This window comes from Hemicordylus capensis, chromosome 2 (assembly GCF_027244095.1).
Source record: "Hemicordylus capensis ecotype Gifberg chromosome 2, rHemCap1.1.pri, whole genome shotgun sequence".
Taxonomy (NCBI): Eukaryota; Metazoa; Chordata; class Lepidosauria; order Squamata; family Cordylidae; genus Hemicordylus; species Hemicordylus capensis.
This window is the reverse complement of record NC_069658.1, coordinates 100,462,201-100,483,911: the sequence shown is the minus strand read 5'-3', so window position 1 is coordinate 100,483,911 and position 21,711 is coordinate 100,462,201. Positions and strand designations below refer to the sequence as shown.

General features: G+C 42.5%; 1 protein-coding gene across 13 annotated transcripts in view; it reads left to right on the top strand.

Moving 5' to 3' along the window:
* Window positions 1-21,711, top strand: part of TLE4 (TLE family member 4, transcriptional corepressor) — a 178,103-nt gene that overhangs the window by 139,686 nt on the left and 16,706 nt on the right. For all 13 annotated transcript variants that reach the window (XM_053296550.1, XM_053296553.1, XM_053296556.1 and 10 more), the window contains 5 exons: window positions 15,725-15,844; window positions 16,117-16,170; window positions 17,480-17,632; window positions 20,347-20,479; window positions 21,229-21,422. In XM_053296550.1, coding sequence (XP_053152525.1) covers window positions 15,725-15,844; window positions 16,117-16,170; window positions 17,480-17,632; window positions 20,347-20,479; window positions 21,229-21,422 — 654 coding nt within the window. The remainder of the gene's footprint in view (window positions 1-15,724; window positions 15,845-16,116; window positions 16,171-17,479; window positions 17,633-20,346; window positions 20,480-21,228; window positions 21,423-21,711) is intronic.

The following is a 21,711-nucleotide window of genomic DNA, read 5'->3' as shown; positions in this document are numbered from 1 at the left end:
GATTGTCTATCTTGATTCTGTCACCCTGTCCAAGTGTTCCACCTCAAATTTGATGTACTGTAGTGTGGCTTACATGAGGCTGCCTTCATGTTGGAGTGCCGAAAGTGAGTCGAAGTAGAATGTTTTAGCCACGTCTTGTTGTCCTTGTATGAATATGTTCACTTAACATACTTTGGGTTGCAATGTATTCATAATATTCATTTAGAGAAAGGGGGAAATCTATAGTTATGCCAGTCCTCAAGCACTTTAAATAGTCATATGGACCGAAGAACAACTTAATTCTTGCACAAGCCTCTTGGTGCATCAGTCGCCTAAACATGCTGTTGGTAATTTGGCACTCCCATGAGTGAAAGTGGTTGAGTGAGCTGTGATGGGATGCATGCATTCAGTTCTAACACGGTGCCACAGATGGCTGGAATTCTGACCATTTGCAGTTGCATATTAAAATTCAGTGCATGCAGATTCTTTACATGCCCTGTCACTTCTCTCTCACAACTGCTGGTGCTTATGGTAGCCACAACTTACTGACAACTTGAACAAGTGACTTAACATCTCTAGAAGGGGTGTGTAATGAATCTTTAACTTGCATTAAACTAGCTTGAGTTTATTTCTTGTGTGGTACAGAAGGGCAGGTACACAGTCTCTCATACACTCACAAGTATGTCCATTCTGTCTGTACTGTCACATCCTTCAGGCATATCAGGAACCTACTTTGTGCATGAACATCTTACTCTTTAGGACTAACCTTAACCCACTACCTCTGCACCTTAAGAGGTCTTCCATCTTCAGAAAACTATGGTTTGTGAATTGTGGCTTTGCCCTAAATATAGCTACCCTTACAGCTTATCTTAAATTTAGCTGCCCAATGTAAATGCCCTTACATTTGCATTGGCTGCAGTCTAGCAGTTCTGATGCATGCATTGGAGCCCTGTGTATCCATGAACTTGGCCATTCTTTCTTAAAAGCAGAGTAACATGGGGTGTGTGGCGGGGGGAAATCCCTGTGTATGTACAGAGAGAGTACTTCTTTCCAGAGGAGAATGGAAAGCCCCAAAGAGTTAGGGCTTTGGGTCACAACTGCCTGCAAGTAAGGATAACAACAGATGTGATCATGTAATGTGAATTTTGAACCGTTTTGATACAGTCTGTGTGAGCCCAATTGAGTGAGTGCTTCATTCACAGCCCAGAAGGGTTCTTATATTTATTTTCCCCAACTGTCTTTCCTCCTATTCATTTTCCTGCTAAGAGATACCTGTTATCATACCTTGTGCCTTTATTTTTATTAGCCTTCCCATCATGGTATTCCGGTGACCTTTCCCCCGCTTATCTATCCTCCCTGCTTTGCTGCTGTGCTTGTCAGTAACCTTCACTAGCTATACTTCAGCATGGTTGGTTACTTTTTACTCTCCCTTGACCCTCACAGGTTCAGTAGCAGCTAGACCTCACCCATGTTACTTCCCCTCCGTCAATGATTGCAGAGGAAACTGTATGTTAAAGGATTAATTTTAAACATCCACCTGTGCAACATAAGGCAGCAGCTCTGGCTGTTGATTTAAACACCTGTTAAGCTTGCCTTTGTGCTCTTTTGTATCAAGAGGGCCCAGAGAATCAGCAGCCCATGCTGATAGTATTATTCTTCAAAATTGACTGATATATTTGACTTACACTGTGTAACCTGAGCTGTCTGCTCAAATGCTCTGTGTGTGTGTGTGTGTGTGTGTGTGTGTGAACTCCACATATTCCAAAAAACCTGTAGACAGCTTAGCAAGACCCTCCAAATTAGATGCTTATATATCGCCTGTCTTACAACTATGATAAAACGTTTACACTTTGATTTTATTTTTCACAGCATTCTCCCTCATTTTAGGTAAGAGCAGCCTAATTAGTTCAATTCACTGTTCAAGGATATACAAGATGTTATGGCTAGCCCAGATCTGACACTAAATTGATCTAATGTTTTAAATACGAAATACTCAGTATAGTATTTCTAGTGGCAAGGAGCCCCAAGGCCAACATTGTGAAAAATGTTTTTCCATTGATGCCTTATTATTTTAAGGCAGCTAAGTTTTTATTGCTTTTCCTGCAGTCTTGTACTTTTCCCCGATGTTTTCTCTGTTTGGGGCTTCATGTGCTTATATGAAATCCAAATGATATAGGCTAATTTGCTGGGTATAAAGCATCTTCCTTGATGTTCCCTGCTAACTGGGCAGAGACACCTTTTTAAAAGTGGGGATTCTCTTTATTTAGCAAAGGAAAGAGCAACCTGTCCATCCCCAGCACAGCATCCCTCCAGTGACTATTGCTGGTGTCTATCTTTTGTTTGTTTTTAGATTGTAAGCCCTTTCAGGACAGGGAGCCATTTTATTTATTTATTATTTATCATAATGTAAACTGCTTTGGAAACATTTGTTGAAAAGCAATATATAAATATTTGTAGTAGTAGTATTGCTGCAGAATTTGAATACCTGACCTGCTAAGTCCTTGCATTTTCCCCTGTTATGTAATGCTGCTTTTAGTGTCATTTTGTCATTGTTTTACTATATGTAGGCTTCTGGGGAGTCTGCGTGTATTCAAGTAACACATCCCTTTATTTTACTTTTTTTTAAAAAAATTATGTGCTTGTTCCATATTCGCTATCAGAATTAAGCATTTATACTCTGTTATATGAGACACTGTTATCTGTTTGTTAACTTCATTTAATCAGCAATTAGTGAAGTTAATTAGTGGGTAAGATGCCATAAAAACATCAAACACTGCCTCTTAAAAATCATAGTTTCCATTAAAAAGTAATGATCAGACCCTTGCAATACGAATGTCGGTCCAATTAATTGCGAAAACCCATGTGATAGAATGCAGTTTGTTCCCGAGTGTTCATAAAGCTCATCAGTTGCTTTTGATAGCAAAACTCTGAACCCTATCTAAGGGTTCAATTTAGAGAGAGTCAGGTATATTTAAGCCCTGTTGAAATCAATGAGATCATGTACACAGGAAAGTGCTTAAGTTTCATTGATTTCAGTGAGAACAGTGTGCCAAAATGCCTCTGGCTAGAACCCTAAATCTCTAAGACAACATGCAGCAAGGAAGAAAGGACATTCTTCTTTGAACTGGCAGAATGAAGAATACATTTTGAGCAAATTCCAGACTGCTTTCTCTTTTGACCTCTATGGCATATAATCTGTGTTCCTGCAAAACATAAATGGGGCATCATCTACTAAATATGGTGCTTATTCTTGCAATGTATGGTCAGGAATAAGATGGGCTGTGCATAGGTGCAGGAAACCAGAGGATGGGGCTGTTTTCAGTAGCATGTGGAAGGTCCGAGTTTCAGTCTCTGGCATCTGCATGTAGAGCTGGGAAAGAGTCCTGCCTGAAGCCTTGGAGAGCCACTACCAGTCAGTATAGACCAGTGTTTCTCAACCTTTTTGGAGTCAAGGACCGCTAAATTCTTCGTGCGGAGTTTCAAGGACCGCTACATTCTTCATGTGCAGTTTCCCAGACCAGCAGTTAGTAAAGGGGTTTCAAGTTTATCTATTAGTACTATATTACAGGCGTGCACAACTCAAATGACCTGGTGGGCCAAAACTGACCGTGACTTGGCTATTTTAATGACCATGACTGGGTTATTTTAATTATTTTAATTAAAATAAAATAAATTGAATTAAAAATTCTAAAAAAATAAATACAATACAATCTGTACAAAATACATAATAATAAAATGCATTGTTCTTTCTTTTCCCTCTGTCAAATCATCACACGGAGCACTTCTAAGGAAAAAAATTAGAGAAGTTTTTCTCTTAATTTTTGGTAAGAAGATTATACTTTGATCCTTCACCACACAGGCTTTTATAAGAAGGAAAGAGAGAAGTGAGATGGGGAAAGAAAGAGGGAAAGAATAGGGCAGGCTTGGCTTGAGGAAGAGAATGGGGCAGGCTTGGCTTGAGAGAGAGAGACAGAGGGATGGAAAAAGGAAAAGAGGATGGAGCAGGCTTGAAGGGAGAGAGGGAGAGAAAGAAAGAGAAAAAGCTAAAAAAGAAAGAAATGGAAAGAGGATAGGTAGGTTTGGCTTGAGGGAGAGAGATAAAGTCTCTATAAGCTGCTCAGATCTTGCAGAAGGAGCTAGGTAAAGAGGCTATCTCAGTATCTGAAGAGGGAGATACTCAGCTTCATCATGGTCATATCTGAAGACTGAGATACCAGAATGAAATCTGGTATGCATGTTTTTGACACAGTTTCTCCATTTGCAGTTCAAACAATGCACGATTCCTGGACCTATTTAAGATGGGGTGGAGCTTAAGGAATGGGCAGTGCAAAGATCTCCAGTCCATTATAACAAGATATATGAAGCCAGGCCTTTGGAATATTGTGACTGACTGATTATACTTAATTCAGCCAATAAGCTGAGGTATTGGGGCTCAAAAACCCTCTAGCCACAAATCCTACTTCTCTCCATCTCCTGGAATAAATTTTTCTGTCGAGAATATAATGACAGCCCATTGTCCTATTCTTGAAAGTATGGCAACGCTTGGGTTTTATGTCAGCCAGCCAAGAACTATGCAAAGTTACAAGCCAAGGTTGAAATATTCTCAGGATGCATGCAGAAATCCTCTTGCTTAGCCTTAAAGACTAGAGTTACCGAGCAGCAACCCCAAATGTCACCGGAGCTGGAAGGCAAACAACGCCGACGGAACTAACGAACTCCCCGGCGCTCACCTTTTAAACCCTTCGCAATGCAACCTGCAAAGCCCACCAGCATACATAAAGCCAGCCCAGGCGGCTTGCAAGTTTGCACACATTGACCTCTGGGAAACCGTTGCAGCTTCAAGTTGCAAGCAGAGTCTGATGGACGGTGCCCACAAATAATCGCGCTTCCACGCACGTGACCTCCTCTCGCCCTCTATTGTTATTTCTGATCGATCTGGCTGGAAACTTAAAGGGGCCGTCTCTGCATGCTCACTAGATCTAAAACGGTGTCAGTGTGGGGTTAATCAATCAATCAGCGGAGGATCTGCAGGTCTGGGAGGAGAAACTGGAGGCTGGGCCAAGGGGGAGAGAGAGAGAAAGAGAGAGAGAGAAAAGAGGGGTGTGTTTGAGAGAGATTTTGGGAGGTTCATACTGCACCTTCCCCGGCTCTCTGGCCACTTCCTTCAAACCCATCCCAAACTCCTGCAGAGTGCAGACGGGATTGCCGCTGCTGCCTGGTGTGGTGCTGCACAAGACCAACGTGAACCCAGCGGGGTTCTCAGCGTCCTTTGTGATCTCTCCCGCCGGACTGGGAGAGAGAGCGCGAGCGGAGTTGGAAGAGCAGCCCGCGTGAGCAGCAAGCAGTCGCACCGCGACCCTTGCAGGGGCATCCGCGTGCCCAGCGGTGGGTGGGCGTGTGGGGCTAAAGCCGCAGAGGGCAGGATCGCTCCTCCGCTGCCAAGCCTGAAGGGAGCTGTGGAAGAAGACCCAGGGGCATCCGTGTGCTCAGCGGTGGGTGGGCGTGTGGGGCTAAAGCCACTGTGCCAGTGCCGGCTCAGAAGTTCTCGGCGCTCACAGTAAGGCAGGCTGCTGCTTCCCACACCCTCCTCCTGCTCCCCCGCCACCGCCGTGCCGCGGCAGCAAAGCGCCCGGCTGCTGTCCTTTCCCCAGGCGATCTGTCTCCTGCTGCATTGTCTGCCTCCCACCCACAAAGAGACACGGAGGTTCGTGGTAGGGGAAGGCAAGCGGAAAGCTGCTTGCTTGCCTGCCTGCCCCAAAAACAACACGAAGGTTCGCAGGGAGGGAGGTGTTAACTTGCGAAGGCATGGACCGGCACTCAACCTGTCACGGTCCAGCACCGGTCCGCGGACCGGCGGTTGAGAAACAGTGGTATAGACAATACTAAGCCATATGGACCAATGGTGGGGTTCAATATAAGGCAGCTTCCTTTTGTTTCTAAATAAGGCGTCGGAAGTAAGAATGCAGGTGCCTGATGTGGCATCAGGTGTGCTGAATGATCACACCCAAATTTTCCAGAAACTTCATGTGAAGCAGCCTCTACATTTTATTCCAAATGAAGATCGCCGAGTAACAATTTCATTCTTGCACTTGGCAAGCCTCAGTGCAGGTGTAAAGTCAGCCAAGTAGCCTCCTTCTAAGGTCATTTTCCTGCCGTGCATACTTGATCCATTTTTTATTGTTTCTTTTGTACTTTGAGCAGATTTTATAATGGCAATAATGTCATTCAGATAATTATATTATAATTGACCTTAGCACTGAGCATCCTTAGCTTTTACTGTGCTTTGCCTAATACCTCAGGATGGTCAATTATCTCATAATTCCAATTTTGTTGGGAATTATTGTTTTAATTATTGCACTCCCATATACATCATTTTCCCAGTGCTGTAAAGCTTCACAAGGGAATAATCACATTTTGCAGCAGTTTCAGTAGTGCCCAGCCTTACTGCATGGGGTAATTCTTTGTAGTCTTTAGTCATTATTTTTGCTAGTGTTAATTTCACTAAATTACTTTTTCTTCTCTGTCCACCTGAGGTCAGCTGTCTAAGATACTTTATCAAATGGCTAAGCAGAGTGTGGCTTGGGAGAGGGCAGATTGCGGCCGCACGTTTCTTTATTTCACTGGGTTGCCTTCTTCCCCTGTTGTGCCTTGAGCCACACATGCTAATGTAAGTAATCTTCAGTGGATATTGGGGGATGAAGGGTAATAATAATTCCTTGCTTGTTCAAGTAATCTGAAGTCCTAATTATTGCAAACAGACAGCACACTGTTGCTTGCCCACTTGCTGGGAAGTTAGTTATGGCTTTCTAAGAGGTTTTCTATTACCCCTTTGTGATCAGTAAATTTGAGCATGATTGGGCAGGATATTTCAGACCATCTCTGACATCGGACTTCAGCAATGAGTAGCTCCCTAAAATTATGTTAAGGGTCATTGCACCAGTTGCCTGCTGCACATTGGGCTTGTTGCTGCTGTTTCATAGGATCCCCTTTTGCATCCATTCCAACTGGCATGGTTGCTCCCATATCACATGATGTTTGTGCAAAGGTTTCTGTCTTTGTGGTACTTCCTGATCATGTGTCTAGCATACCACACAACTGAGATCTATCCCAAGGACCTGTGCATTGCCCAAGTGGGATGTCAAGCATGCTGTTGGAGCAAGCCTTGGCTAATTTTCTTTCTGTATAGAAGCCAACCCCAAAATTTAAGAGCTAGGCAATGGACACTTGATAAAAATTATCAGACTTTGTGATGGGCACTGTGGAGGGCGGGTCAATGAACTTCATTTCATCCCCTTTACAAGTAACATAGAACAGAAGCAAGACTGTCTAGGATACATTTTTATTTTAGTTTCAAATTCAGTGACTGGGTAGTTCTGGGCAAGTGCCTTTCAAAGTTGTGTACATGTTGCAGATGGGATGCCAAAGTTCTGTACAAATGGATGACGATTATGGTGACTGACATGTACAGCATAACCTGGAGCCCTTCAGTACCTCCCACACTTTTATGAGCATCTAAAACATCACCCCATGACATTGGAAGACAATCCAGTCCTACTATTACAGGGCTGCACAGCCTTGGCCCTCCTGAAGATGTTGGTCTACAACTCCCATAATTCTTCACTGTTGGCCACTGTGGCTGGGGATGAGACAATTATAGTACAAAAGCAGCTGGAGGCCCGAAGTTGTACAGCCCTGCAATAATACTTAAAATTGCCAATGGGCATAGTGTTGCACAATTGCACTGTTTTGAGTAGTAGTGGAACAGAGTTGTTCTGTAACACCACAGTCAGTCTCTTAGACACTCATAGTGGTATAGGTGGTGCTGAACCTTCTGTATTACACTGCACAACATGTCAGCCAGCCAATATAAAATTTGCCAGCATAGCATAAGCCAAATACATTGTGTATTGATACTGTAGAAATAATTAGCAACCATTATTGACATAGCAGTGCATTTAGTTAATAGAGGTTGGGGACATCCAGGAGTAAACATAATTTGCCTATTAGGTTGAACATATCTGACAGTTGAAAAGCAGTATGGCATTCTCAGTGACCATAACCTCAAGCAGCACAAACGCTTGGGAAGATGCTTGAAAATCTTTGCATCTGTAGAACTTTCCACTCAGCTCTGAAAAGCAATAATTCTTTATGTGGTATCCTCAGAGAGGTCATGACAGTTATGCAAATGGTTTGATAAGTACTGGTGTTGATTAAGTGTGGAAAAACAAGGCTAGTGAAGTTTCCCAGAAATATTGTTCTGTATAGTAGCTTTTGCTTCTTTATCCCAGAGAATAGGAGATGTGAAATAAAGTGCTGCATTTTAGTAGAGCAACTTCTGTTTGTGAAGATGTATTTGATCCAACTAGAATAAAAACTTAAGCAACTCTTTCCTACAGTTGAGAACTAAAACCATTACCCCAGTTATGGGGATTGGCATTTCTGTACTGAATTCTTTCTCCCCACCGACTAGTTCAGCACACTGTGTGTTTGGGTCATCATGTTGTGTGTTCCCACATGATGTGTTTCCTAAACAATTTGACTGGTGTGTGGTGTGGGGCAGGGAGCGAGATGTTAGAATTTGACAGGAATGTTCCAGGCCCCATGACACGTATAACATATAGACTGGTCTTGCTCTTAGTCAGCATCCTGATTGCCTGTTGACAATTCTTTGTAAGTCAAACATTTCCTTCTAATATGCCATTGGTAATTTTGTAAACAGGGTATTCTCAATAGTCCTCTCCTTCCACATATCCTTTTAGTGCATGGAGGGAAGCAAATTGTGCCCGCTGGCCCTACCCCCAGACTTCTAAGCAGCCAACAGCTCCACATTCAATCTTCATTTGTTGAACAGAATGCAAGAACAGGACCTGCACACATGATTATACACACATAGGGCTGGCAACATGACCAAGAACTCTAGTGTGACTGTGATTCCTGACTGTACACCCTGGCTTATGTGTGAATAACAGAGTATACACATAGTGGTGTTCTTACCCCTGGACTTCGGGGCTGAAATCCAGGGCCTCCACACCCCCTGGGGCCCCCAAATCCTTTTAAGTCAGTCTTGGGTGGTGGTGCTGCTGGCCGGCACTGTATTAAGTGGCCAAATGTGATTGTGAGCTGCGCCAAGTGCTTTAGAGACAGAGGGGGAGTGGGGAAAGAAATATGTGGGATGGGAATATGTTAAGTTGCGTGTTCAAATGTTTCTGTTAATGCATATTTGCATAAATATACTTGATTTATATTCTTACATTACTGTGAGTTCAGTTGCTGGTTTTGCCCTCAAGAACCCATGTGTTAAAAATACTGCATGTGTCATGGTATGTATATATGTATGGGGATGATGCTTAACTTGAGGGGGAGGGGGGCTCCCAAGACCTTTATGTCCAGGCTCTAAAATTACCTAGGTGCACCTCTGCCCCTTCCTATATTCTGCTCAGTATACAGGTGTTAGGAAATGTGGCTTCATGCATGGTGGGGTAGGAGCTGGCCAGTGCAACTTTGTTTCCCTGTCATGCACAAGAAGAGGGCAGAATATTGTGTGTCTTCCTGAATATTTTCAAAGAGAGGCAGAATTAAAAGCTGGAGGGGCAGGCAGATCTGAATAGGATGGCTGGCTCAGAAAGTTGCTTAATGAGATACAAATCTGCTGCTTGTTAGATTGTCAGTTTAAATCCAGTGCTGCACCGTGACAGACTGCTCTAATTGAAGATCTCATGATGCTTCTAGCAGAGAAGCAAATACTGTGCTTTGCCCAGCTTTCAAGACAGAAGGTATTCCATTTTATCCATTTATGTTCTTTTCAGCCTTTGTATATGGAGCCTAAGGGTTAGTTCACCCAAACAAGTGATACTTTCCATGAGACCAATTATTCATATACATGGCCATGTGGAAAAATCTAAGCATGAATCTAAGCATAAAGACAGCCGCAGCTATTTCTGTGATCGCAGCAGTCCAAAAATATGAGATGTGCATTAAGCAAGCGTTGTGTGAGAATTTTTGCTGCATGAGCTAGGGAGATCCTATCACTGATTGTACTGTTTTTCACAGGCATCATGTATGGCATTGTGGGCATCCTCTGCCCATTTAAATATAACCTCTTGGCCAACTTGGTCCTATGAAGACCTGACACAGTTGTGAAAAGTTGTTCTTTCAGACTGGTTTGGTTGATGTTAATGAGTCCAGTGCTTTGTAGACTATCATGAATTGTTTGTTTGACATATTTGTATACCACCCAAAACTTGTGTCTCGGGGTGGTAGTTAAGATTTTATAATGTGATAACCAGCTCATTGTGACCTGACCCATAGGCAGTTCAAGACAGTTACTGTATGTTAAATTCTTAATGAAAGTGAGAAAGGCAAGCAGGTCAAAATTTACATTGGTTTCAACAGTTCTTACAGGTCAGAACTCAGGGAGCTAGTCATCTATATGTGGGAACCCCATAGCTCCGGCTGTCATATTAACAAATGACATCGTCATCATCTCTAGGACCTTCAGTTCACACATGACAACATCAACCAGTCTGAAGGAACTGTAATCCCAACTTTTTGTGAGGGTAAAGTTGGCCAAGTTTGTTTACATAAATTTGGAGGGTATGTTCACAATGTAGTACATAAAGTCCATGATAATAAACATATTGATGATGTGATTAGTCTGGCCTACACAATGAAGTTTCTTCATGAAGTTATGTCTGAGCATCCCATATTTGATGGAACTTTTGCCATGAGGATGCAAATCTAAATGTTGTGAGCCGCACCAAGCAATAATGTACTGGAGGGGCAAGGTATAAATATTTATCATCATCATCATCTACCAAACTTACTTATGTGTAGTCCCTTTGGCCTTAGTGGGACTTAGCTGCTCCATCTAGACTGTTAGAGTGTACCTCCCAGGTTACTTGCAAAACTTCTATATGCTTACAATTTCCACACGCAATAAACAGCTGCTAGCTTCAAGAGAATAGTTTTGACATTAACAGTTACATTCATGATACCATTCATGTCCATGGAACCCAATCACATGGCAAACCTAAGAGGCATTTGTTTGTGTTTACTGACCCCTAAGTCACATCTGTATATGTTTTATAGCAATATAATTGAAGTGGCTTTCATTCCAACCCTCTGCCTCCTCCCCAATCCTGCAATCATAGTTTGTTGAGAGTGCTGAAAATTAGAGATTCCCATCCCCATTCACAGAAGTACAGCATCTGGATTCCCTGGGGAGAGGAGTGACTATTAAACTAGTTTGTAGTGTAGATTTGCACTTAGCCTTCATATAGAAATATCTACATATAGAAATATCTATATGTACATCATACCATGTGAAAATCTGGGCCAGCCTTGGAATTCTATACAGTAGCATGAGCTCAGCTAGAATGGTGATTGCATATGTGTGTACCTGATCATGTCCTAGAAAGCAGTTCAGCTGCTAAGCAGTATACATTGCCTCAGAGTACGGATCATCATTTAAAGTGCTAGTCATAATTAGCTACTTTATCATGCTAGTTGGGTGCTCTAAATTATAACTTTATTAAGCACCAAAATCAAAGATTAAAAGGGTATTTGTAGCACTAAGGCTAACTAGATTGAGAAAAATGAAGCCATGTGGTTTCAAATTTATGAAAATAAATACTTTGGTTTAAATCAGTGCAGTGGTTTACTCTTGGTTGTTCAGCCATCATTCTAATTGTCATTCAGTAATTAGTTTCCCCCTTTATTGCAGCCAATTACTTTTAAAAAGAAGAGATGAGTCATAGTAAATTGAATTCAAATTATAATCGGCCTTCTCTCTATTTGTGGAATGAATATAAATAAACAGGGGTAGTCTGAAGACATGCATAATGTTATTTGCATAAACATGTGTAAAAAGCTCTAGTTTTTAATAGTATTGGGACACAGGGGAAACAATCTGGCCCTGATCTGAACAATTGCTACTTATAGATAATGTGAAGATAGACCACTTCTTTGTATTTTTATTTTATTTATTATATTTATATCCTGCTCCTCCTCCAAGGAGTCCTCATCTCAACACAGTTGTAATACTTCATGCAGACTAGATCTCTGTGTATCACATTTAAGACTGGTTGAAAAAATAATACCACAGACTAGTAAATAACTTAAATATTTTGTATGAGAACTGGATGTGTGGATCTGCTCAGTAAGGCTTAGGCTAAATGCTTGTATTGCCAGTGTGCTTACACCTAGTCACCATGTTTACAGATGTTGTGGTGTCTCATAGGTCCATACCACACTGGAAGGATTCCAATGTTGCAATAGTAGTGAGCAGCACTCGGACATCTTAGCCCTCTGGTGCAACAGTGTGCACAAAAGAGGACTGAGAAAACTGTGTGCAGGCTCCTGGTGCATCTCCGCTAGGGATGAGCCCGAAGCGTTCTAGCAGCTTTTTGTCCTCCAAGCCCCCACTGGCCCCCCCATGGTGCTATTGTTATGGAAAGACTTCCGTGCAAGCGGCAGCTTGTGCCACTTGCTCCTCTAAAATGCCATGGCGCAGCAATGGGATGTGTCCTCGGCATCCCTCGCTGGCATCAGCACATGTCTCTATGCCATTTGATGCATGTGCCAATGCCATTTACATGCCAATGCTGCACAAGGGATGCTAGGGACACATCCCATCGCACAGCATTTTAGAGGTGCAAGCGGTACAAGCTGACACTTGCATGGAAGTCTTCCTGTAACAATAGTGCCATAACGGGCCAGCTGGGGCTTGGAGGATGGGCAGGTAGGACCTGCCCTCCTCTTAAGAGAACCCTGTGCCACCCTTGGATGTTCACCAAAGCAATTCAGTGCACATCTCTAATCTCCACAGAGCCTCCTTGCATGCATGCTTCATTAGGATGCATTAGGATGTCAACCAGTTGCAATAACAATACAATACATTTAAAGGCCCTATCTAAATATTTGCCTGCTGAAGTTTTCAATGCATGCTTAAAAGCAAGCAAAGAAGAATCCATGGACATGTCTCTCTTGGGAGGCTATTCTATAATCTGGGAGCCGCCAATAAAAGGGATTTTTCTCTTGTCCCTAGAGTTGCACATCTGTCCGCGGAGAGCACAGTACTCAAAATTGTATAGGAACAATGATTTTTTTGTGTATTACATGTTTGGGGTTTTTTGTACAAAATAGTACCATATTAATGTTTTCTTTCCATCCTGCCCTTATTTTGTTTTATTTTTATTTTATTTTATTTTTACATTTATATCCCGCTCTTCCTCCAAGGAGCCCAGAGCGGTGTACTACATACTTGAGTTTCTCCTCACAACAACCCTGTGAAGTAGGTTAGGCTGAGAGAGAAGTGACTGGCCCAGAGTCACCCAGCTAGTATCATGGCTGAGTGGGGATTTGAACTCTGGTCTCCCTGGTCCTAGTCCAGCACTCTTAACCACTACACCACGCTGGCTCTCTCCTTAGCATATATAGTTGAAATCTGTTGTTCTAGAATAGTCATTCTGTCAGGATGCATGCATGCTTTTTTAGATGTTGCAGCTTGGCAGCATGGTAATATCCTTCTATCTGTGAGAATGCTGTTTCTCCCTCACCCTTTCAAAGGTTTACAGAGTGACTGCTACTCTTAGGCATTTGCCTGAGCAAACAAACATCAACATTTGTTTTTGCCACTCTGTTAATAAAGTGAGTTGCAAAGGAATATTCATGAAGACAATTTTTGAGGTAGGACATCCATTTTCAGTACAGAGACTCAATTACCCATAGTTTATTCAAGTTATCCCATATAAGTAGAACTGATTTATCTTGTCACAAGAGTTTGTCATGATTATATTGAACCGAATGTTCTAAATTATGTGTGATCCTGACTCCAAGGTAGCTGATTGGGGTAGTTATCCAGGAAATAGAACAAGCAGCTGTTATCTTTTAACCCTTTCCCATATGTAGTCCCATTAATTCTGATTTATTTAATTTTACATTCAGATATTTTAGCAGAAATCTCCAAGTCATTCAATATGTTTTATAAATGATCTGCATGTTCCATTAACATTCTATCATCTGCATATAGGCTGAGCTTAAATGTTTCTGTTTTAACCATGACCCCAAGGATGTCTTTATTTCTTGTAGCATTTCCCAATGGCTCAATTGCCAAAATATCGGCCATATTTTCAGCTCCTATTCATCAGCCCATTTTATTTGTTCCATTATCATTTTCATCAGTGGTAGAGCACCTGCCTTGCATGCAGAAGGTCCCCAGTTCAATCCCTGGCATCTCCAGGTAGGGCTAGGAAACTACTGCCTGAAACCTTGGAGAACTGCTGCCAGTCAGTGCAGACCAGTGGTCTGACTCAGTATAAGACAGCTTCCTATGTTCCTATGATTTAGTGGATCTTATTTCAAGTGTGTGCACATCAAGATGCTAATTTTGTGGCAGCTCTCACAAGAGTTAAGCAGAAGCATTGTGGTGATTGGTGATTGGGCAGTGGGGATTCCATATGCAGATAGGGAGGAGGAGCCAGTGATGGTTAAGGTTAGTTGGAATGCAACTGTTACTGGACTGAAGATGTTCTTAATCATAATGGAGAGGAATCTATATATATTAAAGAGTAGTGGGCAGGGGTCTGCGAAGAGAGGGGTCGTGAGGGAGGAAAGAGCCCCTTCAGGAGAAAAAGGCTGCCGTTGTGTGAATTAGGCGAGGAAACAAGATGAACAAGATAAGTTAACTTAGGGAAGGAGAGAAGGAGAAAGAGAGAGAGAGAAATTAAAAAAAAAGAAGGGAGGGCAAGGGATGGGACCAAGCCTGTCAGCGGCCACGGCAACACCTTTTGGCAGCAAGGAAGGGCCCAGTAAAGCAAGCACTGCTGCTGTTTGGGGCTGCCGAGGCCATTGGCAGAGGCAGGCAGGGGATGGGCCCGGGCATGTCAGCAGCCTGATGGGAACGGGCGGCCATGATGATGGCAGCCATGAGGAAGGGTCCGGTCAGTTGCTGCTGCTGCTCCTGCGGGGAGAAGCAGGAGTGGGGTTTGGGTGAGGGTAGGGAGGTCTCTGTGGATAGGGTGCTGAAGCTTGGCCAATAGGTGCCAGCAACACTGCTTCCGCTACCAAGATGTGTGAGGGTGGTGGATGAGGTGGAACAGGAGCGCGGCTCAGGTGAGGGTGGAGAGATCTCTGAGGTGAGGGGGGCTGTGGTAGGGGTGAGGGGAGCAATCAAGTACTAGCATGCAGATGCTCTGTGCAGGTTAAGCTAGTAATAAAATAATTATAAAAGAGATTAATGTAGACATTCTTGTCTGTTTAATGATAGGCAGTGGTGGTTGTGGTGGAGGCTAAAAAGAGAACACCAGGGAATTTCTCTGATCATAAAAGAACTTTGGGAATGTAAAGAGCTTCAGATTTAGAATTTTTGAACTCCTAAAGTTTTTCTCTGAACCAAAGCTGGGAGAAGTTTTCTGACATTCCTGCCATACATGTGCTTATTTTAAAAGTCAACACAAGGACAGGATCCCTCAGAAATGTAGATACTTAGTAGTGTGTACTGTTTTACATCTGTCAGACATTATCTGTGAAACTGTGTACAGATCAACAATGAGGTGTACAGTGCCCAGCAATTGTGTGTGCATTGAATGTAGCATAGGAATAGAGCTCTTATCTCAAACATTCTGGTCATGCGGCAATAGTTTTAGCTTGTAGGTAATCTCCTTCACATAACCACTTAAATTTCCCCCAAAGAAGGTGGAACAACTGTGCTATCAATCACCTTTTGCACTCTTCCATCTAATTTCAGAGCTCCTCTGTGTCTCCATCAGCTAGTTTCAGAGCCTCTGAGAAGCACAGAAACTCAACAGACTACTCTTCTGATAGCAAAAAGCAGAAAACAGAAGAAAAAGAAATAGCAACTCGTTATGTGAGTAAAACCATTTATATTTTGCACATGCCTGAATTGAATTCAGCTTCTAACTTGAGCAGCCTCGGCACTGAAAACTGTCTTTAAACAATCATGTTCTGAAAGATGCCAAGACCTGGGCTCGTCTCTTATGTCTCATGGACTAACTTGCTTGGAATGGGTTTGTTTATTGTCTTAATCATTGACATCAAAAGGCTATTTATTTATTTATTATTTAGGTAACTTCTGTAGATTTCTGGAGTGTTTAAACATTTTTTTCTTCTACATTGCAGGACAGTGATGGTGAAAAGAGTGATGACAACTTAGTGGTTGATGTTTCCAATGAGGTATGTATGCTAGGCATGTGCCTGAAACGTTTTGGAGGCCATTGTAAAGGCCTCCGAAACGTTACGGCGCTGGGGTGGTTTTCGGTGTTTCAGCACCGGTGGGGGGTAGTACTTTAAGGGCGGGGGAGGGTGTACTTCCGGAAGTGGCCAGAAGTTGCGAGCGCGCGTGCGCCCAGCCGATGGGGAGAATGGGGCGGCAGGGAGGAACGCTGCCACCCCGAGGGGCTTGAAATTTACAGAGCACCGGTGGGGGAAGCGAGGCGCGGGGGGGTGAGTACACCCTCCCCCACCGGTGCCGAAGACCATTCGTGCACATCCCTAATGTATGCTTTTTTGGTATCCTTGTTCACTGAGTGCTGTTCTTTTGTACCACTAAATTGTGGATGTGTGGGAAGCCCTCGTACTTGAAAAACAATTGGTTCCTAAAAACTGGGCCAAGTCAGAAGTCTTAACTCAAACTATTTTCTCATAGGAAACAATGTTATAAATGTGTGGGTGGTGGTTCCCGAGCAAAGGCCAAATACTGTATTTACCTGGATCCACAACTAGGTTCTCTCCAAGTATTTTTATATTAGCAATCAGGAAGTCATCTCAAATTCAGAGTTAGTTATAAGTTTATTCGGTCATTGACCAGCAAACTCAAATTCAGAGTCCCGTTCCTTTTGAGTATATGCAGGTATAACTTTTATTTAACCTCTCCTTTTTAAGAGGGTCATCTTAAATTCAGAGTCATTTTTGATTTGGGTAAATATGGTACCCTATTTTTTCCCCCTGTTGCTGTAAAGGTTGATGGTATGTCAGGTACAGATATTCAGCAGAGAAGTTGATGGAGAATCAGAACACACACACTTAGAACCCCGAACAGGGGTTCTAGTTTGGGGTGCCAAAACTGAACGTGTCTGGTTCAAGTCCATTCATGACTCGAATCAGGCAAACTGGTTTTGTACACACCCCATGGCTGGTCTACCTGCTGACCCCAATCGGTAGACCAGTTCTCCCCAGAAAAATAGTCCTATGAAGTGGCATTCAAAATGTTTCAAGTTTGTTTGTCCAAAAAGCCGACTTGGCCACTGTTTTGATGAAATGTTTTGAGATTTTTGCATTTTGTTTTGATCTCAAAGTGAAATGCAAAATCTGTTTCGTGCCCATCCCTATCTGTAATGTTATCACCATTGTGACATCACTACATACCAATGTTTACCTAGCAGCCATTAATGAAGTCAATAGGAGAAGATACCAAAAGACACTATATGTTACTCTTCCAGCCTAAGGAAAGTAAGATGTCCTGATAATTAAAATTTGTTTTCAGGATCCTTCATCTCCACGAGGAAGCCCAGCACACTCTCCAAGGGAGAATGGCTTAGACAAGACCCGTCTACTCAAGAAAGATGCGCCAATTAGCCCAGCCTCAATAGCATCCTCTAGCAGCACTCCTTCCTCCAAATCCAAAGAACTTAGCCTTGTAAGTGACTGTATAATCAGGGTTTGTGTTCATATCTCCATGTGCACCATTGGATGTCTGTCTAAACAGAGAGAGAAAATAATGAGATGTGCCCCAACTACACCTCTTGATATAAAACCCCTATTTTCCCCCCAGGTGATAGAGGGGGTTTATTGAGCTGGCAGTGTCTGAAATGATGTATATGTCTTTGTTGTGTGTGGTTTTCCACCCCACATCAGAAAGCTTGCCGTTTTGTGAATAAATAAGAGCACACAAGGGTTCTTTGAATTTCCTTCCTTCCTTCCTTCCTTCCTTCCTTACTTACTTACTTACTTACTTACTTACTTGGTATTGCACTTTACAGTAAATTCAGCTTCCTGCTTGGATATGATTTGATTCTTGGCTTTATTTCTGTTACTAGGCTATGTTCAACTACAATTATTTTCTATCTAAAAAGTAATCTGTCATTTTACAAGAGCCTTTCTTAACTTGCATAAGAAGTCATGATTCAGTTAAGGACTACTTGCAAACTCAGAATATTGCTGGCTGCTTCCCTTTTCCTTCCATTTTTTTTTTAAAAAATGTGACAGTAGTTAATCATCTCTGGGCTAAAGCTGTCATGATTCATGCACACTCTTCTCTGCAGGACAGGGTTCTAGAACTTCCCACAACATTTTTTCACGGCCAGGCAGAATCAAAATTGAATTTAGTGTTAAGTGTGATAGCCCTTTTAGGGGGAAAAGGTAAATTATGCACACCTCATATAATTTACAAAAATTGTAAATTATGCACATCTTGGAATTAGATAGACATTGGCTTTAGGTCATTTCTGTTAACTTAACCTTGGTTGTTCCAAACTCCCAGACTTGTTCTAGAGAGGATATAGCAAAATAAGGTGTTGCATGTGACTAATGGCCTGGACCAGCAGACTGAATGTTCATTCCTATTCACATTGCAGTATGTATGGGCATTCCATACAATATGGTTTGCGGGAAGGTATCGACTTAGGCCACTATGTCTCATTCTCCATCCCCATCAGCGATGCATGTATAATAATAGTGTTCTTCCTTATGGAGTTGTTGTAGAGATTATTGAAGCCATGTATTCAAAATGCTTTGAGCATTTAGGAAAAGTGTGATGTAAATACTAAGAATTGTCATCTCAGTGAAACAAAGAAAAGGGTATTGGGCATTATGTGAGCACTAGTTTATTAAGTGTTGTGTTGAGTAACCAATAAACATTGGTTCATTGCATATGACAACATTGCATTTAAACAACGAGTAGTCCATCGCCACCTTCCTGTAACCATGTCTTGACTTTTGCAGTCATAGGCCAGTGTCTTACGTAATGCTGTAGGTGTCCTGCCAAAGTATGTATGCCTGCAGCAGCTCTGGTCCCACTGCTGAAACACATGTGTGGGGTCAGGGGGAAATGCCAATCTCTCCTTGCCCTGGAAGCACTCTATGCAGCATGCAGTTATGTCCCTGAGGTTCACACCACCCTCAGGGACATAACTGCACCTTGCATAGGGTGCCATATCCAAAGGATGGATGCCTGTAGCATTAGAATGTCAGCTACAGGTTGGTGAAGATGAAGTTGAATTGGTTAGGAAATCAATTGGATTCTGGTCTTGTCATTGGATAATTTAGAGTTCTGTTGTACTTGAACAAATGAGCATTGACTGTTGGATCACATTACGGCACCTTATTCTACTATGCACATTTTTGGGTGGGAAGGGGAGAAACTGTTGAATTCCCCCATCAGTGTTGAGGTGGGAAATTGACAGCTCAGTTGAAATCCCTTCTTGTCCCATCATAAGGAGACCATGGTCCCTCGGCCTCATGTTCCTATCTCTGTGAAAGTGACCATGTTAGTGCTTGTAAAGAAATTTGTACATTAAATGCCTATTGTACCATCACATAGGATATGGCCTTTACTGCCTAAAAAAATCACCTGGCTAAAAGAGAATATAGACTTCTTATGCTAATAATATCCATGTGTGTATTCCTTTCTATGCAGTCCACTAAGAAGTACAGCTGTACCTCATTATCCGCGGGGGTTGTATACCTGGATATTACCGTGGGTAACAGCACCACGGATAATGAGTCATTGAGTCTACGGGATTGCAGGGGTTCAGTTCCTAGACTAAAAACAAACAAACAAAAAAGTTTCCCGCCAAAGTGAAAACAGGCCAAATGAAGTGCCCTACCATGCTCCGTGGGCCTTCATGAGTCCAAGGTACTACCCGCATAAGTCTCGAAAGTCCCAGGAATTCCACAAAAAAAGTGGAGGTGGTTGTTGTTTTAAATAAATGAGCCATACAATGGCTCTTGCACTCAAAATGGTGCCGGAAATGACCTCTAAGGTAATTTCCAGCCATCCCTGACCTGCGGATACACAGATATGGGATTAACCCCTTATCTGTCTTTTTTGGGGGGGGGGTGCGCATTCCAAGGTCAGGTGTTAATTACCTGACCATGAATACATTAAACCACAGATGTCGGGTCTGTGTATAGGGAGGTCCACTGTAGAGCCCATTGAAATGACAAAGTTTTTGTTCAAGTTGTATTAGTGTGGCTTCTGCACAAGGTACAGCTGGACTAAATATAATCTTAGTTTCCAATGAAGAAAAATTAAATCTGTATAAGTCAGATCTGTGTAAGTCAACACACCCCTACATGTCTACTGGTTGTTGTCATCTGATAAACAAAGTAAACTGTATCTCTCTGTAACAGAATGAGAAATCTACCACCCCTGTGTCTAAGTCAAGTACTCCCACTCCACGAACTGATGCTCCTACTCCAGGCAGTAATTCTACACCCGGACTGCGGCCTGTACCTGGAAAGCCACCAGGGGTTGACCCTTTAGGTTAGTAAAGAATGGACCCATGTGCGGGCGGGGGGAAGAGGATGCATCGCCTTTTAAGGTTATGTTGCTACTCCATGCACAGTCAGCCACTGAAATTTAAGGGAAAGAGTGTTGGGTCTGGATCCAAATTAAGATCCCACTCTGCCTTGAGTTTGCTAGATGGACTTTAGGAAAGTCAGTGTCTTTGTCTCATGAAAGTGGAATGGCCAGTCTCACTATGCTGTGACTGAAGATGAACACAAAAACAGTGAAGTAGTTTGCAAACATAAAACACACTCTAAGTAACCTATAATAATTTGTCTCCAGTTTGGTAGAGACATACCATGCAGTGACGTTATTCCTTGATTGTTCTACTCTAGAATGCAGGTGGAAAAATCTCACTTGGATACTTCTCCAGATAAAGAAAAATTCTCTGCAAATGGTTGTGCTTGTTTTCTGCATGCAGGGAATTTCAAACATACTTCCCAGCTGCAGTTTGAAGTGGTATAGTCTAGGAATGAATGCACCAAATCCTCATTTTGCTATTTTAAACCAGCCCTTTGTCTTCCAAGAAGTAGGGAGAATCTTTTCTTTAAGCAGCTTTGTGAAAGAATTGTGAAAACTGAAATATTATTGCAACTCTTTTTAACTACTTTCTTCGCCTTCCTGTTCATCAAAAGCTTATTGGTTAACTTCTGTCTGTGGAATGTTTTTTTTTTAAACTGTATTTTCCTCTGCCCTTCCCCCACCCTTTTTTAAATTATTGGTAGCTTCAGGCCTAAGAACACCTATGGCAGTACCTTGTCCTTATCCTGCACCATTTGGGATAGTGCCCCATGCTGGAATGAACGGAGAACTGACCAGCCCTGGAGCTGCATATGCTGGGCTGCATAATATTTCTCCTCAAATGAGCGCAGCTGCTGCTGCTGCTGCCGCCGCTGCAGCTTATGGGAGATCTCCAGTGGTAAGTTCAGTGCCTCATAGTGCATTTTTGTTTTGCGAGTGGGAGAGTTTTATTTCATACAAGGGAGTGGCACCCAAAATGGTGACCTGGGCCCCCTGGAGAGAGGTACAGATAGTTGGTGAGCTTCTTCTTCTCTTGCAATTAAGTAGTGTAGATCCTATTCCCACATTACCCATTTCTGTAGAATATGCAACTGACTTCAAACCTTAGGTACAGATCTCAGGTTATTTAAAGCAAGTAGGTTAAAATCACCTGAGATTGGTGGGTGTGTAGGACATGACCAGTCAAT